General features: G+C 42.9%; 1 protein-coding gene across 1 annotated transcript in view; it reads right to left on the reverse strand.

Annotated features, from left to right (window-relative positions):
* MYO7B (myosin VIIB) overlaps positions 1 to 18,545 on the reverse strand; it is a 48,214-nt gene that overhangs the window by 13,555 nt on the left and 16,114 nt on the right. The window contains exons 16-35 of the mRNA XM_086754235.1: positions 18,050 to 18,202; positions 17,420 to 17,518; positions 16,774 to 16,868; positions 14,923 to 15,007; positions 13,693 to 13,911; positions 12,965 to 13,072; positions 12,196 to 12,372; positions 10,614 to 10,823; positions 9,544 to 9,711; positions 9,198 to 9,278; positions 8,505 to 8,632; positions 7,272 to 7,398; positions 5,768 to 5,887; positions 4,733 to 4,906; positions 3,552 to 3,779; positions 2,941 to 3,108; positions 2,242 to 2,359; positions 2,021 to 2,147; positions 1,106 to 1,275; positions 232 to 413 (exon numbers count right to left, since the gene is read on the reverse strand). Of these exons, the coding sequence (XP_086610361.1) occupies positions 232 to 413; positions 1,106 to 1,275; positions 2,021 to 2,147; positions 2,242 to 2,359; positions 2,941 to 3,108; positions 3,552 to 3,779; positions 4,733 to 4,906; positions 5,768 to 5,887; positions 7,272 to 7,398; positions 8,505 to 8,632; positions 9,198 to 9,278; positions 9,544 to 9,711; positions 10,614 to 10,823; positions 12,196 to 12,372; positions 12,965 to 13,072; positions 13,693 to 13,911; positions 14,923 to 15,007; positions 16,774 to 16,868; positions 17,420 to 17,518; positions 18,050 to 18,202 (2,937 nt within the window). The remainder of the gene's footprint in view (positions 1 to 231; positions 414 to 1,105; positions 1,276 to 2,020; positions 2,148 to 2,241; positions 2,360 to 2,940; positions 3,109 to 3,551; positions 3,780 to 4,732; positions 4,907 to 5,767; positions 5,888 to 7,271; positions 7,399 to 8,504; positions 8,633 to 9,197; positions 9,279 to 9,543; positions 9,712 to 10,613; positions 10,824 to 12,195; positions 12,373 to 12,964; positions 13,073 to 13,692; positions 13,912 to 14,922; positions 15,008 to 16,773; positions 16,869 to 17,419; positions 17,519 to 18,049; positions 18,203 to 18,545) is intronic.

The raw sequence follows: 18,545 nt of genomic DNA on the forward strand, positions 1-18,545 counted from the left end.
TTTTTGAAAGTTATTTCTTTTGTGGAAATGCAATTTTTTCCTTAGAGTTTGGGATAGTCTAGTTTTGTTTTCAGACAGGACTGAATGAAATGCTTTGCTTCAATGGGAAGTATAGAACTTGTCTGACTTTGGAGGAACAATTAACTTCCAGTTATAAATTTAATCATATTTAACACTGTTGTTATAATTTATCTTTCAGTCTCTTCAAAGAGAGACTTCAGCTTTTCTTACCAGCACTTGACTAGAGGGTTTTGTGAGAGAAGGAATTATGTAAATCTCTTCCAAAAATACATTCCCTGTTTTGCCTGTCCTTTCATTCTGGGCACAGATCCAGCCAGAGTTTGCATCCAGCCTTTTGTCTTCGGTGAAGATTAGCAAGTCTCCCTTCTTGAAGGACAGGATGGCAGGGTCTTCTGCAAAACAGAATAAGGGAGTACTGTTCAGGCTTCACAGTCCAAGAAAATGCAAAGGGATTGCAATGTGAAAGACAATGGAATTGTATTTTGAAGGCCTGGATTCAATTAGCAACAGAAAGTGATTTGTGTAAATATGGCTAATTATCCAGTAACATTTCAGAGAAACCACTTAAATTTCCTCTGGCAGCCTGATTTTGATCCTCTGAGGGCAATGGCAAAACTCCATTTGATTCAAATGGATGCTGACTTCGTGTATAGAACTGGCAGAAAAGCATGGAAAGAAACTCAGTAGTTGTAAGCAGGTGAAGTTAATGTTTACATTTTAATCCCCTCTTGCCTATTCCAGCCAATTATATTCCGCAGAATATCACTTCTGTGAAATTTTTCTGGAAAGTATTTCCAGGTAGCCCAGATCCAATTTCCTACTATAAACAGGGTAAGATGCTGGACACTGGATCTAAATAAAATATGAAAAGAAGTAGAAGGAGGAAGGAAAGATAATTTGTATGCAAAGGTATGGAATCACATTGCCTTATGCTCTGTATTGCTATGCTGATCACTATTGATCCCTCCTGGAGCAAAGGGACTCTTACTGAAGTTCTCCCTCTTCTCTTTAAGCTCTTTCAAACAAGTGCTGTGAGTTCTCTCAAGATTTCTTCCCTACCCTATAGAAAAGTTATAAGACTTACCTTGGGATTTTTTCTCATGCATTGCCACAGCAAATCGTGATCTCTTCTTCAGTCCTTCCAGGAACATGACCACCAGTTCAGCGATGACAATGCTGTTCACAGATGTCAGGACAAACTCCTCGGCACGAAGTGTGATGAGAGTGCAACTCTGTCCAAATGACTTCACTGCCCTATATATTATTGAACAGTTCGTTACCAGAGCATTTGAAAATCTTATGGACCCATCTGCCAAGGCACCTACACCTCCTTGCAAACAACTCCCTTACAATGAGTATTGGTAGCTCTTAATTTGCCTTCTCATGAGTTGGTAGGTATGAAGGACTGAAGTGGTTCAGAGTCACTCTGGACTCCACCACGTTTTGTACAAGTGCTTCATTATAGACAAAAGAACACCCTTCTTTCGGAGTAACTGGGCAACTAATTAAATCTGTGACAGTCCTCACAGAGGTATTTTTTGTATATAAGACCCTATTCTCTGAGTGATCTGATGCAAGGATGTGTGCCCTGAGTAAGCCAATGGTTACCCTCTTTCCCTCAGTTATCCTGTTCAGGTCCATCACACCTGAGAAGTATACAGACTCCCAGTATGCATAACAGACAATGGCTTAACTATGTTAGTTATTTGGGCCCTTCTTGTCTTGATGCATGTCTGTGCTTCCTTATACCTTTCTCACTAAGCAGGATCATCTTTCCTTCCACCAGCTGGGAAGATTCAGCCATTTCAGTATTTCCACTATAGGCTGCTCAGAACTTGTCCCTTTCTATTTCCCAGCCCTAGGCTAAACCACCTTTCCAGGCTCAGATCAAATCACCTAGAGAGATGGCAGAGAAAGTACACATCCCTCCTACATGGAAGACTCTTTCTGAGTACGGGCAGAGATGCCTTGTCAGATCTTGTCTTTCTGGGACACTCACCTGTTGGTGTGGATGCCAGTTATCTCTGGGAAGGTCAGCTCAAGGAGCCGCTTTTCTGACTCGTCCAAGAAGCAGATACCTTTCCAATTTACGGCAACAATAAAGTGGTTCTTGGGCAAGCTGGGACCTGAAAATGCAGAAAAAAACTCCTTATCAATGCTATACAAGTCCTTCTCTATTGATCTTATATCTATCCTCTACTCCCAGGCTCCAGGTATTACCTGAAAACTTAGTGACTTCAAAGAATCGGGAAAAAAGTAAAGGCCACTGAAAGCGAGCAAAATCTACGAGTTGTTCCTTCACAGTCTGACGGGACAGATGGTCTTGTGTGTATGGGGCCTGCAGTATAAAAAGATACCCAAGTGAAATCTGTTTTGCATGATCTGCAGACAATAAAGAGCAGGCCTGATCCCAGAGGTTCCCAACAGCCCTCTGCTGTCACTAGTGTCAAGGGTACCCGGAGACAGTTAAATCAGGAACAGCCTCCAGCGGCTCAAGATACATGCAACTGCGGCTGCCCATGGGCATGTGGATTCCAAATTTCCCTTAAATACCCACTGACTTATCTGTTCAGAGCGTAACACACTTTGGGTGCCATGGAAATAATTCAGGTAATACATTTCCAGATAAAAACCAGTATTCCATCCCATGCCTATCCTGACTCCGTTGTCAGAAGGGAGATAGAGAGCCTTAAAAGATACTCTATTCAGAGATTTAAATATACTTTTTTCATTCTGCCCTCCCTGTTGAGCCCTATATGGAAGAGTGAGTAGAAAGGTTCTCTGCTTCCCCAGCCCTCATTAACAACTTGGGATATACAAACAGATGTTTTTCCTTCTTCCTACATCAGACTATTCATAAAAGGAAATGATGAAAGAAGCAGAGAGTGGTTACCCGCCAGTGCCAGACAAGCTTCTTACCTTAGCATGTGCGTAGGTTATAAGGCTCACCCACTTTTCCAAGGGCTTGGTCTTCAGCTGTTTCACTGGGATACAGTCATGGAGCACCTTCTGCACAAGTTCATTGTGGATGGAATCTCCAAACTGGATGTAACAATATTTTGCACCAATCTCCACCAAATCCTCCTCCTGAAACAATTAATCCATTAAAAAAGGCCTAGAAAGATGTCACAAAGTCCAGATAGTCTCATTCTACCTTGAAGCCACTTTAGGAATGAGGTTTTCTCCAGTTTTGTCTGGATAACGCTTGACAGTCATCCAGCATAAGGAGAGATGAACTTCACACAATCATGGCAACAAAGAGATTATTAGCAAAGATATTTTAAAAGGTCCCAAATTGCCCCTTTGCGTATGCCTCTGGCTGTCACATGAAATGAAAGTTGCAGAAAAAAAAGAAGTATTTATTACAGCTACCGGTGTGACAGCTGGCACAATCCCCTGGAAAGGAATTGTTCATTAAGAAGGGAACGGTTGTTCATAGCCACTAGAAACTTCATTCATCTTCCTCTTTTTTAATGTGGGAAATGTTAATAGAGTTTTGTCTCTTTAGGAAGATGAATAAGGAGACTCACCTTCTCACAACGGTACTCTCCAAACCGGATGCCGCGAATGACTTGGTGGTAAATGAGATCAGTACTGATAGGATCCTCCTGAGAGTTGTGCCAGGGGGTGAAGATTTCCTTCCGGAAGTAGAGCCGCCAGGGCGCATTGCGTTCATGTGTGCCCCGCTCCTTTGCTAGCTGTTCACACTGAGAGATGGCATCCAGGACGTGATCTCGTCCCCCACCCAGTGACCAGACCTAGAACAAGGGACACTGCATTTACTGGCATGCCTGCTTTGGAACTGAGTGAAGGATAACAAACTCAGAGCTCCTGGTCTCCTGACAGCAAGAAAAACTCTGAAAAGGTAAGCAGACGGATGTGCAAGTTGTACTTTGGTAAATGTGTGTATTTTTATGCACAGGGATGGTACTGGGAAAAATAAGTTAAGAGAAAGCAGCTCTGGTTTGCAATCTTCCATTTGTCTCCTTGTACTTTGCTTATCCCCTGTATATGCCCTTAAGTGCACATGCAAGAGTTGCTGTAATCTAAACAAAAATGCCATCTCTGAATTAATTTATTTGGAATTGGTGCCTAACTCTGAGCACCAAGATGACATCTTGCTGTATATTTTTGGTTTACAGCATTACTGTAAAAAAAAAAAAAAAAAGGAAAGGAATGGAGAGGGTAAAATGCCAGCATGTGAGCTAACAGCGGCAGCCCTGGCCAGGACCTCGGCTTTCACATGACAGGAGCTGCATCAGCAGCACTGTAACATAGGACAAGAAAGGAATGTGCAGCAGTGCAGGTGGGAAATATGTCTTTGAGCAGAGCTCCCTAGCGTGTGAGATCTGCTAGTTGCACCCTGCTCCAGCAGTTCTGCAATGCTGCATGCATGATGTGCATGGGAGGAGACCACAGTGCTGCACTGGCCATGCATGGGAGCAGGGACACTAGTCAATTATGTGACCTGGCAAAGGAAACCCTACAGGCCTCCAGCAGGAATTTCTAAGTGGCTAGCCAGCAGAAAAGCACAATAGGATTATCAGGTCCTGAGATTCAGCTGGCATGCAGAACTGATTTGGAGGACTGAGTGGAGGACTGTGATGGAGGTGCTTCCAGAAGTCAGATGGAGTCCTCAGTGAGGCTGAGTGGACAGCAGCAACTCCACAGAAAGAGAAGGGAGCTTTCATTCTATTCTTCTATACTTTACCTTATCAAATACAGCGATGTAGAGTGAAAAACCAAATACATCCTTCAGTTTGGTTTTATCTGCTATGAACTGACAGATCTCTTTCGCAATGGAAGCAGAGTCTGCAGGGACAGTGATGCTTTGGCCGTTCATAAGGGTGACGTTAAACATAATGGGTTTCTTCTGCTTTGTTGCCTGTAAGTCAGAGTTAAATGAGAGAAACAAATTATGAACAAACCTTTCTTTTCTGTAATGAAGAAGACATTTAGATTTAAGAGCTCCACACATTGCACACCCTAGTCAACATCATTTAAGTGAATCTCTAACATCCACACAGTTTCTTCAATGCATGATGAGTCTTAAATATAAATTACATCCCTGGAATAGCACTGAACTCAAGTTCTCTCCTCTCCATAGCTCAGGGGAGCTGATTATCAGATAACAGTTTGGACTGATAGACTTTTCATGAGCCTTATTTGGCCTGATGACTTTTGAGTACAGTCTTAGATGCATCAGTGGGGAGATGGCCTGCAGCAAGTACTCTGCCCAGGGAGATGTGTGTTGGCAACAGGCTCACTCAGATTTAGGAAAGAATTGAACTGAGGTCATCACTTGAAGAGGGGGTTGTGTGCACGCATGTGTGTGTGTGACTTCTAATTACTAGGGTGACATTTAAAGGACGGGGGAGTGTGATATAGCCCTATCATACACACTTTCTCCCTCCATTTTTAAAGCATAAGCCTTGCTCAGTTCTTTCCACAAATGATGGTAAAAGCTTCCCTCAGGAGGTGGTTCTAGCCTGTGGCTCCTGAGTGGATGGAGGTATCTCCCTGCAAATTATGTGTTGCAGCTTTTAACTTACATCCTCCACTGGATTTAGGTTAACTGAATAGCCAGAAGAAATGTATCTAATTAGCTGCCCAGACCAAGACAGCTGGTCTTCAATCTCTTTGTGCAATTAATTTCCATAACTGGACTTAGGAACACAGGTTAGTAAATGCAATCCAGTATAAAATGACACAGATCAATAAAATTAAGCAAAAAGGTAGTTGCTACCTGAAGTTCCAGCCAGCTCGGAGGTTCAGTCCGTGCGCCGTTGACATAGGTACGTCTCAGACGTTCAGCACAATATGGTGCATAGCCTGTGGGCCCATGGTGGATGAAATTCAACAGGTACTATACGCACAGAGCATAAGAAAGAGTTAGGAAACACTAATCCTCGTAAAATGTTAGAAACCTTCTGCAGTTGATATACTAGATTAGAGTGATCAGTTTGTTTACAGTTCACCAGCAAGTACTAAAGATTAGGGTTGAAATCAGTGTTTTGAAAATTAAGGTTTTCCCTCATTCTACAGAGCTTTTAGTCTAAAGAGGGAGACTTGTGTCAGTCTATTTACCATGTTTAACTACAAAATAAATATTAGACAGTAGAGACTTTATTCTTATGATTAGGTTAGAGCAAGGGTTCATGTTTCCAGCTGAAGAGCCTGAAGTGTTGAGACATTCTGTATGAAAAAAAAAAGTGCTGGGAAGTGGGCTAATTGCAGGTTAGAACTGATGATAATGCTTGCTTTTAGTTTTACTAAGTTCTCCAGCAATATCAATAGTTGAAGTCCATTATTAGGATTGTACATTGGAAGAGAAGGATTGGATAAACTGAGCTTTTGGAGTTTGTATGGCTCTGATATCTTGGATGACATGGCGTAAGCATGGCCTTGTATTTATATACTTGCATTTAGTGCAAGTATGGGTCAGTCATCTGGTTATTTTAATGATTAAGAATATTCCTAGAGATAGGGTATGGTCATGTCTTTCATGAATTCTGCATGGTTCTGCATGGATGAAGACTGGTGTCAAAGTATGTCTACAGCTTGTATTGGCTTTGTTCCAAGTAATATTCATTTAGCAGCATTTATGATTAGATTAATCATTTGAGCTAGAGTGTCAATAAAGCAAAGCTGAAGATTCAGGGATATCTATGGATTCTGTTTGCCTCTAAGATCTAGGAGAAAGGCTGATGTCAAGTTGGAGCCACAGGTCATTGTTGGTTTCTTTTTTCTTTGGTGAAGTGGATTTATCATCCATTTAAATTTAGAAATTAATGAATAACAAAAAAGCCCCAATCTCTATATTTAGGGCTTGGAGATGTAGAGTAAAAACTAGTAAAATATGAGGGGTGATTTTATACTGGCCTCTTGAGTATATTTAATCACTAAGATTGTAAATGGAGACACCTTTTAAATGTTGGAAAGGCAGAACTGGAGAGGTTAAAATTTGCCAGATTTGTTGTAGATTACAGATCTAAAATGAGGGCTGTGATCAACAACAGAATCCAACTTATATGACATGTAATGAAAGAGAATTAAATGTGAGTACAGCAATCATTTATTTAAATTCCCAGATAAGTATATGAGATGAGATAGTTTCTGCTAAAACCACAGCACCAGCTGCTATGGCAGCCAAACAGCTTATGTAGCTATCTGTATTAAAATATCAAAATACACAAGAAACCAGATCAGCCAAGGCATTTAAGCTGCTGTAGGAAAGGTTAGTAGTGTACCTTCACAAATGTGTCTGAAGGAGGAAAGCAACCAAGGCAAAGTGACAGAAGGATCCAGCCTCGAGCATAGCTGCTTCTGTTGCTGTTTTCAGTGAGTTGTTTGCATATCTGGCAATAAATCTCATCTCTGTAATAAAACATGTGAAAGCAACAGATAATGATTCACTGTCTGAACTGTCTTTGGCTATGTTTCCACTGCAAGCTTGACATGATTGCAGCATGATGAAATAGATCTGAGCTAGGTTTCACCACATCAGCTAGAATACCACCAGAGGAAATAAGTGTCATTGGCTTTGGCAGGAAAAGGCTCAAGATATACTTAGTGCCCTTTGCAACCCTTTGTTACTTGAGCAGTTCAAGTGCAATTCCCATGCTGGATTATCTCCTGGGACAAGCAGGAGGACTGTGTAGACATAAAAACTGCCAGGTGTGAAATGGCATTGCTGTCCCTCCAACACGTGAAACCTGCTCTAAGCTTTCTACTGTATGTAGCTTGTATCTCCTGGCTCTTGTCTGTTTGCTCATAGGTGAATTTTGTGATAAGGACAGGGGGACGCTCTGCTTAATTTTATATTTTTAGTAAACTTGGAGTGAATCCCTGGACAGGAATGGAGGAAAGGGTGCTTCAGAGTGCGCTTCTGAAAATGCAAGTTGCCTGCAGCAAGGACATATGGGAAACAGATGTAAAAATCTGCAAACAAACAAAACTGCTATTTAAAAATAATATTAAATTTTCTGGACTCTTGGAACAGACATTTGGCAAGTCTGATGTGGGAAGACACAAGGTGGATAAGTTTTTTGTTCCCAGATAGGACAAAGGATGAAACAGACTGAGGGAGTAGATATTTAGTCTGAGGCTGTTATGATTGACTGAAGACAGTTTTTGTCAGCTGAGGATTTGCTTCAGGGAGCATCTTGACTGAAATATTGCATATATGTAGGGTATTCAGAAAACCATATATGGAGGCAGCTGACCTAAACTATGAGATGAAGGTACCAGGAAAGGCAGTAAGGGAGTCATCCTCTGTCCCCTCTGATAAAAGTGAAACATCCTCTGAAGAGGTGTATGGCCTGTAGCCTCAGTTCTACATGACTAGCTTGAGCTTTCAGTCAGGAATCCCCAGAGATAAATGTGAGGCATTTGGAAAATGCCTCGGGACTGTGGAAAGGGAATGCTGCATTTCCCTGCGGTAATGGGTGCCTGGTCCTAGGAAAGAGGTACAAATTTCCTACCTGATGGCAGGGCGCAGAATTGCATTGCCGATAATGAAGTGCACTTTTTCTAGGTTGGACATAGGTCTCTCAGAGATTGAGCTGTCCTCCTGGAAAGCCTCTTCTCCACTTCTCAGCTGGTCTGTCACCTGAAATAAACCAAGCAGAACCCCAGAGTGTTCTAGAAACTTTCCCTCCAACCAGGCAGCTCTCCCAGAAATGAGAGACATTCCTTCTCTATCTTTCTGGCAAAAACTCTGCTCAGTGCAGGAGCAGTTAGGAACAGACCACATTTCCCCCTCTCTCAAGCTAACTCATAAAACACAGTGTTACAGCACTATTACTGGCTAGGAGAACTTTCTTGTATTGTCCTGTACAGCCCTAAGCACATAGTGGTTCTTAATCTGCTCGGGCCTTTGGGCAAAATGTTCTCTAATACCAAAAATACTCAATAATAAATTGTTCCCTGTGTTCAGAGGTCACTCTCCAGCAGGAAGGGATGGAGTTAATCTGACAGTGATGAATGACAGCACTGCACCTGGGGGCAGTTTTAAAAGAACAGTGCACCAGGTATCCCATAGACAGGGCTGCACTAGCTTGGCAGTGGAACAATGTCCCAGCTGAGAGGTTGCTGTCGCATAACATCTGTCAGAAGATGAAGACCAGGTTCCAGGCAAAAAGAATCAGGTGAAGTAATTTATTTCCACCTCTTACCTTCCCTGTCAACTTGGATGACCGTTTCAGCTTCAGGGAAGAGATTCCCTTAGAAATCTTGTTATCCTTTCTGCTTTCTCTCTACAACACACATTATCATTATAGGAAATTAGTTTTATGCACAGCAAGATGGTTCACTAAGGAAGGAAAGACTCTCAAATGGGGATGTTTTTGTTTTGTCCCCTTCTGCCAGAAAGAGCTTTCAGGACTGACAGGAGCCCTTTTGCACTTCCAGCATTTCAAGTACAGTAGCATTAAAGTATTCTTTGCTTTTCTCACTCTTGGTAGAACAGCACAGAAACCAAGGAAAGCAAATGGAAACATAAACATAGCCTACTCCTCTCACCATATTTGGGCTGTCGTTCCTGAACTGGACCTGGTTTTTCCTGCCAATTGTGTCATATATCTGTGTCATCACGGAGCTGCTCTTGGTGGTGGCATTCTTGGCAAACATTGCTGGCTCTGGCAGGTCCCCCATGAACCTCAGGATGATAACCCACACGACTAGAGAAGCCTGTAGTGGCAGAAAGCACAGTCAGAAACTGCCAAGAGAACCAATGGCCTCATGCCCTTTCTTCCTGTTTAGACGAAAGCATTTTCTTCCTTTACCTAGTCCAAGCTGTTGAAATTCCCATCTTCTCCTGCCACTTACACCAGGAGTTTACTTCCATGTCAAACAACATGAGAGCAACATTCACAACACTCTTATGCTACAGGAAGAGGGTGCAGCTGTAGTGGGAATGTCAGATTTGCTCTGTGATTTGCTCTGTGATTCCCTTTATTGGCACCTTGCAGGTGTGCCGTGGCTTGAGTGAGGTGGAGAAACCCTGGCTGAACTACACTTTGCATTTACCCACTTGAACAGACAAGCAGTGGAGTTAACTCTTCCAGGACCCTTCACATCCAGAACTAGAAAGCCAAGTAATAGTGAAGTTTTTGCAGCATGGGATCCTCCATTCTGCAAGGCTGTTTAGCATCAAGAAGAACTCCCCTCCTCAATCCTCTTGTGGTTCAACAGGAAAATTGGAGATCTGGGCCTCCCCTTTGTGTCCTAAGTCACAGACCAGCAACCCTCACAAGAGCAGACAGATAGGTGAGTTCTGATGCTTCTTCTCTCCAAACCATTTTTGCCCCCAAAGGAAAAAAATGCCTGGAGAAGTCCCCTCTTTAGGCAGACTAAATGTGACCAGAGATCTTGTGTAGGGCAGGTATCTGGGAGAAGTGCCTGCCTGCAAAGTGCCAAAAAATGCTGATGGGAACTACTATTTTCATACAAGTGCTTAGGACTATCTGCCTGGCTCTAAAGTCTCTGGTTCCCAGGGCTGTGCCAGAGGTGGGGGCACCCAAGGACAAGGGGAGCTGTAGAAGCCAGGGCTGTGGAGGGAGCGGGTTCAACAACAAGAAGGAGCAAGATACCAGGACATTGTCCTTGTCATCATGGTAGAGTAGTGGGTGCCGCAGCTGTCTCCGGATATGTGTATGTGTAGATGACCCCTGGAAATAAGTAGCTGCAAACTTTGGGAAGGTGTACTCTTCCAAGCCGTCTCCTTCCTCTTCTAACTCCACACTCATGGGAACCATGTCCAGGTCCACCTCGTCCAGCTTGTTAGATTTTGTTTCCAAGTCCTGTGCAGAACATGAGGAAGAAGCATATTTTCTTTCTTTGTAGTCTGATATTATTTTACATTCTTTCCTTTCTTTTTTTTTTTCCCTTTGGCCATAGGTCCTCCAGAATTTGGCTTTCCAGCTAACCCCAAAGCTATTTTCAGCTGCTACCAACAGATCATTGGGTCTCAGAGCTTGTCCTTCTGCGATGCATCCATTCCATATGACCTTCCTATCTTGGTCTTCAGTGAGAACATTGCTGATGGAAAATCCAGGTGCTATCTCATTGCATATCACATACATATCACACTATCATATCACATCCTGCACTAACCCAGACCGTTCTGCTCTGCCTACCTCTCCCTACCCGATTTAATCCTCCACAGCTGTCAGGACCAGACGTCCAATTGTATCCTAGTCTGCATCAAAAGAAGTGTGGCCAGCAGGTTGAGGGAGGTGATTCTGTTCCTCTACTTGGCTCTGGTGAGACTCCACCTGGAGTACTCTGGAGCCCTCAGCACAGGAAAGACATGGACCAGGTGGAGTAAGTCCAGAGGAGGCCGTGAAGATGATGAGAGGGCTGGAGCACCTCTCCTATGAGGGCAGGCTGAGAGAGTTGGGGCTGTTCAGCCTGGAGAAGAGGAGGCTCCAGGGAGACCTTATCATGGCCTTTGAACACTTAAAGGGGGCCTACAAGAAAGATAGGGACAGACTTTTTAGCAGGGCCTGTAGCAATAGCACAAGAGGTAATGGTTTTAAACTAAAAGAGTAGATTTAGACTAGACATAAGGGAGAAGTTTTTTATTATGAAGGTGGTGAAACATTGGCACAGGTTGCCCAGAGAGGTGGTAGATGCCCCATCCCTGGAGACGTTCAGTGTCAGGCTGGGTGGGCTCTGAGCAACCTGATCTGGTTGGAGATGTCCCTGCTCCTTGCTGGGGGGTTGGACTAGATGGCCTTTAAAGGTCCCTTCCAACCCAAGTCATTCTATAATTCCGTGACTCTATGATCTTAAATTTTGCTTTTAAGAACATAGGATAACTCAGGTCATGAACTTCCACCTTGTTTCAGCTGGAAAATCACTGAGAGCACTGTCAGCAGAACAAGTGGTTGGTGCCAAAATGCAGAGAATGGCACTATTTGGTGAGGGTCTGCTGAGACAAAGAAACAAATGTGCAGTAGCTTTTGAAGACACATAGTTCCCAAACTGCATGTGATCAAAAACTTTTGGGAACTGGCCTCTGAAAAGAGACTGTCTGGATGACTAATGTAGGTGACTCTTTCACTGTACAGAAGTTCATTAAGCAGAATTGACCACTGATGGAATTCCAACAAAGTCAATGGACATACATGAGGGATGAACATGACCCATTACCAGTCTGCAGCTCTGTACCTCAAAACCCAGAGGAGCCTGTCCTTCTTGGCCTCCAATCATAGAAGGTAAAAACCCAAAAATTTTGTCCACCATTTCTTGGTCGCTGATAACATCATGATTTGTTGATTTATTGTCAAGAGCATTCCTCCTTTGTCTTGCTTCTGTCTCCTCTCTCTCCAGAGTAGCCAGGTGTTCCTTTAAACATAGAAGCCGGTTATGCATGACTGGAGCATCATTCTGCTAGAATGAATGGGCGCAAGGATGAAACACTATTTCAAAGGTTTTATGATAGTGAGGTACAGCTCTGCTAGTGCAGTGCTGGTATATGAAGTGAAATGTTGCTTGTGTGAAACAGTCACAAAGACCTAGCACATCATCAGCAGGGCCTTGCTCTTACAACTGTCCTTATAGACTGTTGGCCTATTGGCAATGATGTGCAATTTTTCAAGAACTTTATCAACAAGACATAATATAGGAAAACCACAGAATTCCTAACAGCAGAAACTCCCACATTATTTAAAATTCAAACATGTTTTGTGTCAGGGAGTTGTAATAGCATTGTGCATGTTTGGCTAATCTGCCAGCTCATACTGCAGACAGAAATGTGCATGTGTTTGCCTTGTCCCATTTCTAAAGCATTGTTACAAATAGATTTACAACTATGTCTGCTTTTTATTAAAATACAACAGTGCTCAGATCTTTGAACAAGTCCACAGATGTAAGCTGGGCAAGCCATCTTGTCAGCCAAGGAACACAGCATTCAGTGCTCCTCCGCCAACATACTTACCTCTTCTAATCTCATAGCTTCTTCCCTAGCTTTCGCTGGTCCCAGGACTTGGATGAGACGTTTCTCTTCTTCCAAGCGGATATTCCTGGCTTCCAGCTTGCACTTGTTCTGTGGACAACAGGACCATTCAGTGACCGTTTCCACAACTGCTGAGCCAGCTCCCTTCTGCCATTAATGAGCTGTCCACACCAGGACTTTATCCCAAGAGGGACTCAGTTCTAGATTTGGCATTTTAGGGAGCAGGCCACAGGCAGAAATCTGCAAACTGGCTTCATCCTGTTTGTACACCATTAATACAGAAAGGAAATAATAGAAAGGTCTCCCATGTGCTATGGACCACCAAGGTAGTAAGTACACATGGCAGCGCAAACCAAGGAATATTGCATTTGGATTCCCTTTTGAATGGATCCCTAGGTGACATTATCAGGCCTTGCTGTAGAAATTTATCTTCCCTTGCAGGAATGACTGATACACATGCACATCTTACCTTTTTTCCTCCCTTTTGTCAAAAACATTTCAGCTCTGTCAGTGAAGTTTTGATCCATGATAATGAACACAGAAAGCAAACGTAAACAAGGTCATCTGCTTAAAACTCTGCTTTCATACTTGACAAAAGCTCAAAATAAATATCTGCATCCAGTGCTATGCTATGGCAACACTTGCTAGTCATTAAATCTCTATCAGAACTTCACAGAAACAACATGTTCACAAGGTATCTGTGAACGTACCTCCCTCTTCATCCTCTGGTAGATTTGTCGAGCAAACATGCCTCTTGCATACGCCTGTATAACACATGCAGCTTTCTTCTGCTTTGCTATCTTCTGACGCATTAGATAACCACGGCACATGGCTTGAAGCCTGATGACATGAGCTCGGGTTGCTTCATACTGTTTAGCAAGTTGCCGGCTCCGGTACAGGGCCTGCAGGCGCCCGAAACCCAGCATAACCTGTAGGAGGTAAAAGAAAAATAAGTGATTATGGTTCAAAACCATTGAGACTAGGAGTAAGTGGGGATGAGTAGAAGATAATAAAATTCAGTAACTGTATAAAGACTCTGGAAGGGGCTAATGCAATACTGCCCTATATGTTTTATTTTCCGCCAGTAGTAGGTTTTTGAAACTAGATTATATACAGTTCTTCTGGAGACCTGTTCTAGGGAGTGGCTTGAGGAAGTGACAATGATAGCCTGTGATTATGACAAGGGAAAGAGGAGAGCAGAGATGAAGCAAAGTGAATGGGAAAAAAAAGGCACGTTCTTGGAGAGATTGGTGTGACAATCCCAAGAGAAGCAGCAGAGGAGGATGGGGCAGACTGCAGGACAACAGCCTGGCTCTTCAGACAGGAATTGCATCACTGATGCAGAATAGAAAATGTTTCTGACTGAAACTGGCAGTTTCTCCTCCTGCCCCTTGTGAATGGGATGTATGGGATATATTAATAATCCCTGCCATACAAATGCACAATATGTGAGTGCCCTCAACATGGTGTGGCTTTCCTCATCCAGAAAACCCATCATCTATAGATCAGCCAATATTTTTAATAATATGAGCCTGATATAATGATTTTTCTGGTAATTTTTTACAGATTCCCATTTTCCGGTAACAGTTGTGGAAGACACTTTGCTCATAGCATGGTGGTGATTCACGAATGCTAGCCTTGGACTCCTGACTAGAAGTGTGGGATCACTCATACCTCAGGTCACAGGAGCGAGGCCTGCCAGAGGTTAGTTGGGTCAGAAAACAGAAATGTCACAGGTTCAGCAAGCCCTGAGAGATCCCAGAGCCCTCCTTGGACTTTACACTCTGCCATCTTGCCTGTCCTCCCTTTAGCTGTGAATATGTTCATTCCTAATACTCCAGTCAGTCTGGCAGGGCATAGTATATAAACACACACACAAATATATATGTATTTATATTTATATTTAAAAATATGTATTTGTATAAACACTTGCTTCTTACCATTCTGAAATTCTTCCGGCAGCAGTAGCCTCGCCAGGCTGACTGAATGGCTACAGCAGACTTCCTCTGTTTCAGAAACTGCTTCCTAAGCAGACAGACAGGTGAGGTGACAAGCAATACGTTATTTCTGCTGCTGCTTATGATAATAGTAAAGAATAAGGTCACTTTTTTTTCCTTTTGTGGGATGTCTAGAGTCTTATCTCAGCCTTATCTGCTGTCTAGGAACACTAGAGACAGGAAAGCTATTGTTAAATGAACTAGCTCTATTATTAGTAGACATCAAGGAGGACAGTGAAACTCTGGAACAGGTTGCCCAGAGAGGTGGTAGATGCCCCTGGAAACACTCAGGGCCAGGTTGGACGGGGCTCTGAGCAACCTGATCTGGTTGGAGATGTCCCTGCTCCTTGCCGGGGGGTTGGACTAGATGGCCTTTAAAGGTCCTTTCCAACCCAAACCATTCTATGATTCTATGACTCTGTCTTGCCAGAGCAAGTTTGAAGCTCAGTGAGGGCTGTTCTTCGTGCTTATGAGTAGGCCAAGAAAACTATTATATTGTAGCTGAAAGATTAGTCTGGTCAGATACTTTTGTACCATACGCTTCAAAATTATCCTCACTCAAAGCATTTTGTCGGCTTACTTGTTCTCTGTGCTGGTGGAAAGGCCAGAATAGGCTGTTTTGCCTGACTTTTTCTGTCAATAAAGGGCTTAGGAGATTTCACCTAGGCTCAGTTCATTCTGCAAGTGAAGCAGCACCATGAATCAGATCAGCTCACAAACTGTTCTCCCATTTGCTTTGCCATCCATTTGCTAGTAGAAAGAATGAGATAGAAGTACTACTAATACACCTTGATACATCCAAGCTGGCATTGCCATTAATGCTGCAAAAATACTCATAGCAACTGCAGACCAAATTCATTGCTGTGGTAGGAGAGCTCTGTAAGAACTGAAAAAGCCCTTGCACTAAGCCTGGATAAGTTAGCTCCTCCATCTGATGACCACTTGTTCCCCAGTGTCCTAACTGCCAGAACTAGGAGCCCATCTTAGAAAGATGAACGTTCCATGGTAGAAGCTGTCAAACTGGCTGTCAGAAGTGGCACATAGCTCTGACGATTTAAAAATAAAAGTGAGGTGAAGTTTTTAGGGAGAGGTGATACTCTGTTAGATAGCAGGCAGAGTTTGAAAAAAAGGGGGAAGTTTTGGGGCATTTGTATCATGTTTTATAGTTCTTGCTTTTCTGCTGTCAGGAATAGTTCTAAACCAAACCAGGATTCAGTTCTGTATCATGGTTCTGGTTGAGGGGTATAAGATTAATAAGTACAAATCATGATGTAAAGCATTTAATGAGGACAAATGTTTACTTGACACTGACTAAATTTCACTTCTGAAGATATTTCAAACTAAACCAGACAAAATGCAAGAATTGTGCATCTTTGGCAAGCAGGAGAACTAGTTAGTTTCTATCTGATTGTCTTCTATGTCTTGTATCAAAGAAGCATCCTAAATAAGAGAGTTCTTGTAGCTCTGAGGAGATAGATTCCATGGGAATTTCCTGCTTTCTAGATACCTACTGTTTACTAGAATTATTAAGTGCAAATCCTCCTTCCAGCCCTTCCTCTTCATACAAGATGCACATGCCACAGCCCTGCATTTTGAAAAGCATCGTGAAAATAAAGAAACTGAGCCAGAACAAATTTTTGTCCAAAATCTGCATAGATGCACTGTGCACTGTTACATGATGAACACTGAATTTAGGGTATGGATTGATATATTTCATACCCAAAAATGCTTCACCAAGTGTGTTAAACTGCACCACAAGATTACTGCTTCAAATCAAAGTGTAAGATCACTGACCTGTCCTTTAATCCTCTCATCACCTTCTGGATAAGAAGAACCTTATCTGTGATTACACTTTGGCGTTGCAGCTCCAGTACTGTATCATGATGATCCTGTTAAAAGAAAGTATCTATATGGCAGCTGAGCAGACCCCCCGACAACTTCTGAAAACTGGACACATGGTCTGAAAGAGGCCCCAAATCAGCATGATGTAGTGCGATTAAAATGCATTTGCGGAACTGCAGTCGGAAGAGTGCATACCACCTGACTGCACCATGTCTGGCTGGAGTCACAAACAAGCAGAGAATCTGCCGGCAGTAAGACTGTTTTTACCTAGGGGAATGCTACGGACAAGGAAGTCCCCTGCAACAGTGTGCTGGTGTCCAGTTCGTTTTTATGCTCAAGGCTTGAGCAGAGACCACTACATTGCACTGTGATGCTTCAGCTCCAACACTGGAGCACAGGAACAGGATTAGTCTCTCCTACACCAAGCTGTGTCCATCATGCTACTTGGCCTTCAGGACCAAAGATCCAGCCTCAGATTCAAGAGTTTATAAGATTACCCAGTCCATCTGGGTCATCACTCTTTCACAAACAGGTCAAGCCATACTGTGAAGCACCCAGGTTTAAAGAGAAGAGACAATAAACTGTCCTTTCTACTTACCTTAAGGAAAATCTTGGTCTTTCCAACTTGCCAGCTTTCATCCTTGCCCAGCACTGCTTCAGAGATGCTGATACAGCTCTGTCGAGCATCATTCTTCAGCTGATGTGCAAAAGCATCATCATGTTAGAGCTTGGTTGGAAACATAGCACATTATGTAAGGATCTATTGCCCTGCATTTCAAAGGGCGAAGAACAGAAACAGATGAGGTCTTACAGACCTCTGGGCTGACAGTATAATGAATAAAAATGGTTCAGCTCAAATGGGCAAGAAAAGGAGGAACATGAGTGCATGGCCAAGCATTCCAGAGTTCAAGTGTGAAAAGGATGTTTGAGACCTCAGAAGTGCGTGCTCACAGAAAATAAACATCTGAGGTCAATGGGGATGCCACTTTGCCTGGGATGTCTGTGTGGAGAAGGTCAAGGATAGCCGGACCTAAAAGCACCCCTACCATTTCAGCTAAGGTCCAAATGAGTATGTAAGTATTTAACTACAGTTCCTGTGACGACACTTACTGTGGTGATAGCTCTCTCAACTGTGCCAGCAATAATCCAAGAACTTTCTACTGTGGGAAAGACTTTGCCTTATAAGGCAAAGTTAGATTAGCCTTAAACCAAGTTTATGCTAACACACCTGTTCTCGGCAAGACCATGGCAGGAGAACTCTGTATCTCTCAAAGAACTCCTCAAAGCTGTAGCGAACTGGGTAGCCAGCTTTCCTGATCTGAATGGTCTCCATCATCCCTGAATATCGCAGCTGTTTGATACACAGCTCCCGGTCAAACAACTGAAAGGGAAAGCAGACAAGGAGGAGACTTAGCACTGAAAGAAGCTACACATGCAGCATTCCTCAGAACATATCTATTAACCTCCAACCTCTGAGTGCATGCAAAATGGCCTACTATGCTTTTTCAATTGCACTTCTTATTTCTTTAGTGCCCTAAATTAATTCATTACAGGCATAAACAAGTCACCCAAAGGGTCTTCATATTTGTGTTTATTGGCAGTGGAATCAGTCCATTAACTTCAGTCTGGCTTTAGCAATCATTTTCAATTCTAGAACTGCAATTTCAGATGAACAATTAATTGTTCATATCATTTTGCAGGTGTGAATAACTGCAGTAGCAACT

This window comes from Chlamydotis macqueenii, chromosome 9, assembly GCF_036417535.1.
Source record: "Chlamydotis macqueenii isolate bChlMac1 chromosome 9, bChlMac1.mat, whole genome shotgun sequence".
NCBI lineage: Eukaryota > Metazoa > Chordata > Aves > Otidiformes > Otididae > Chlamydotis > Chlamydotis macqueenii.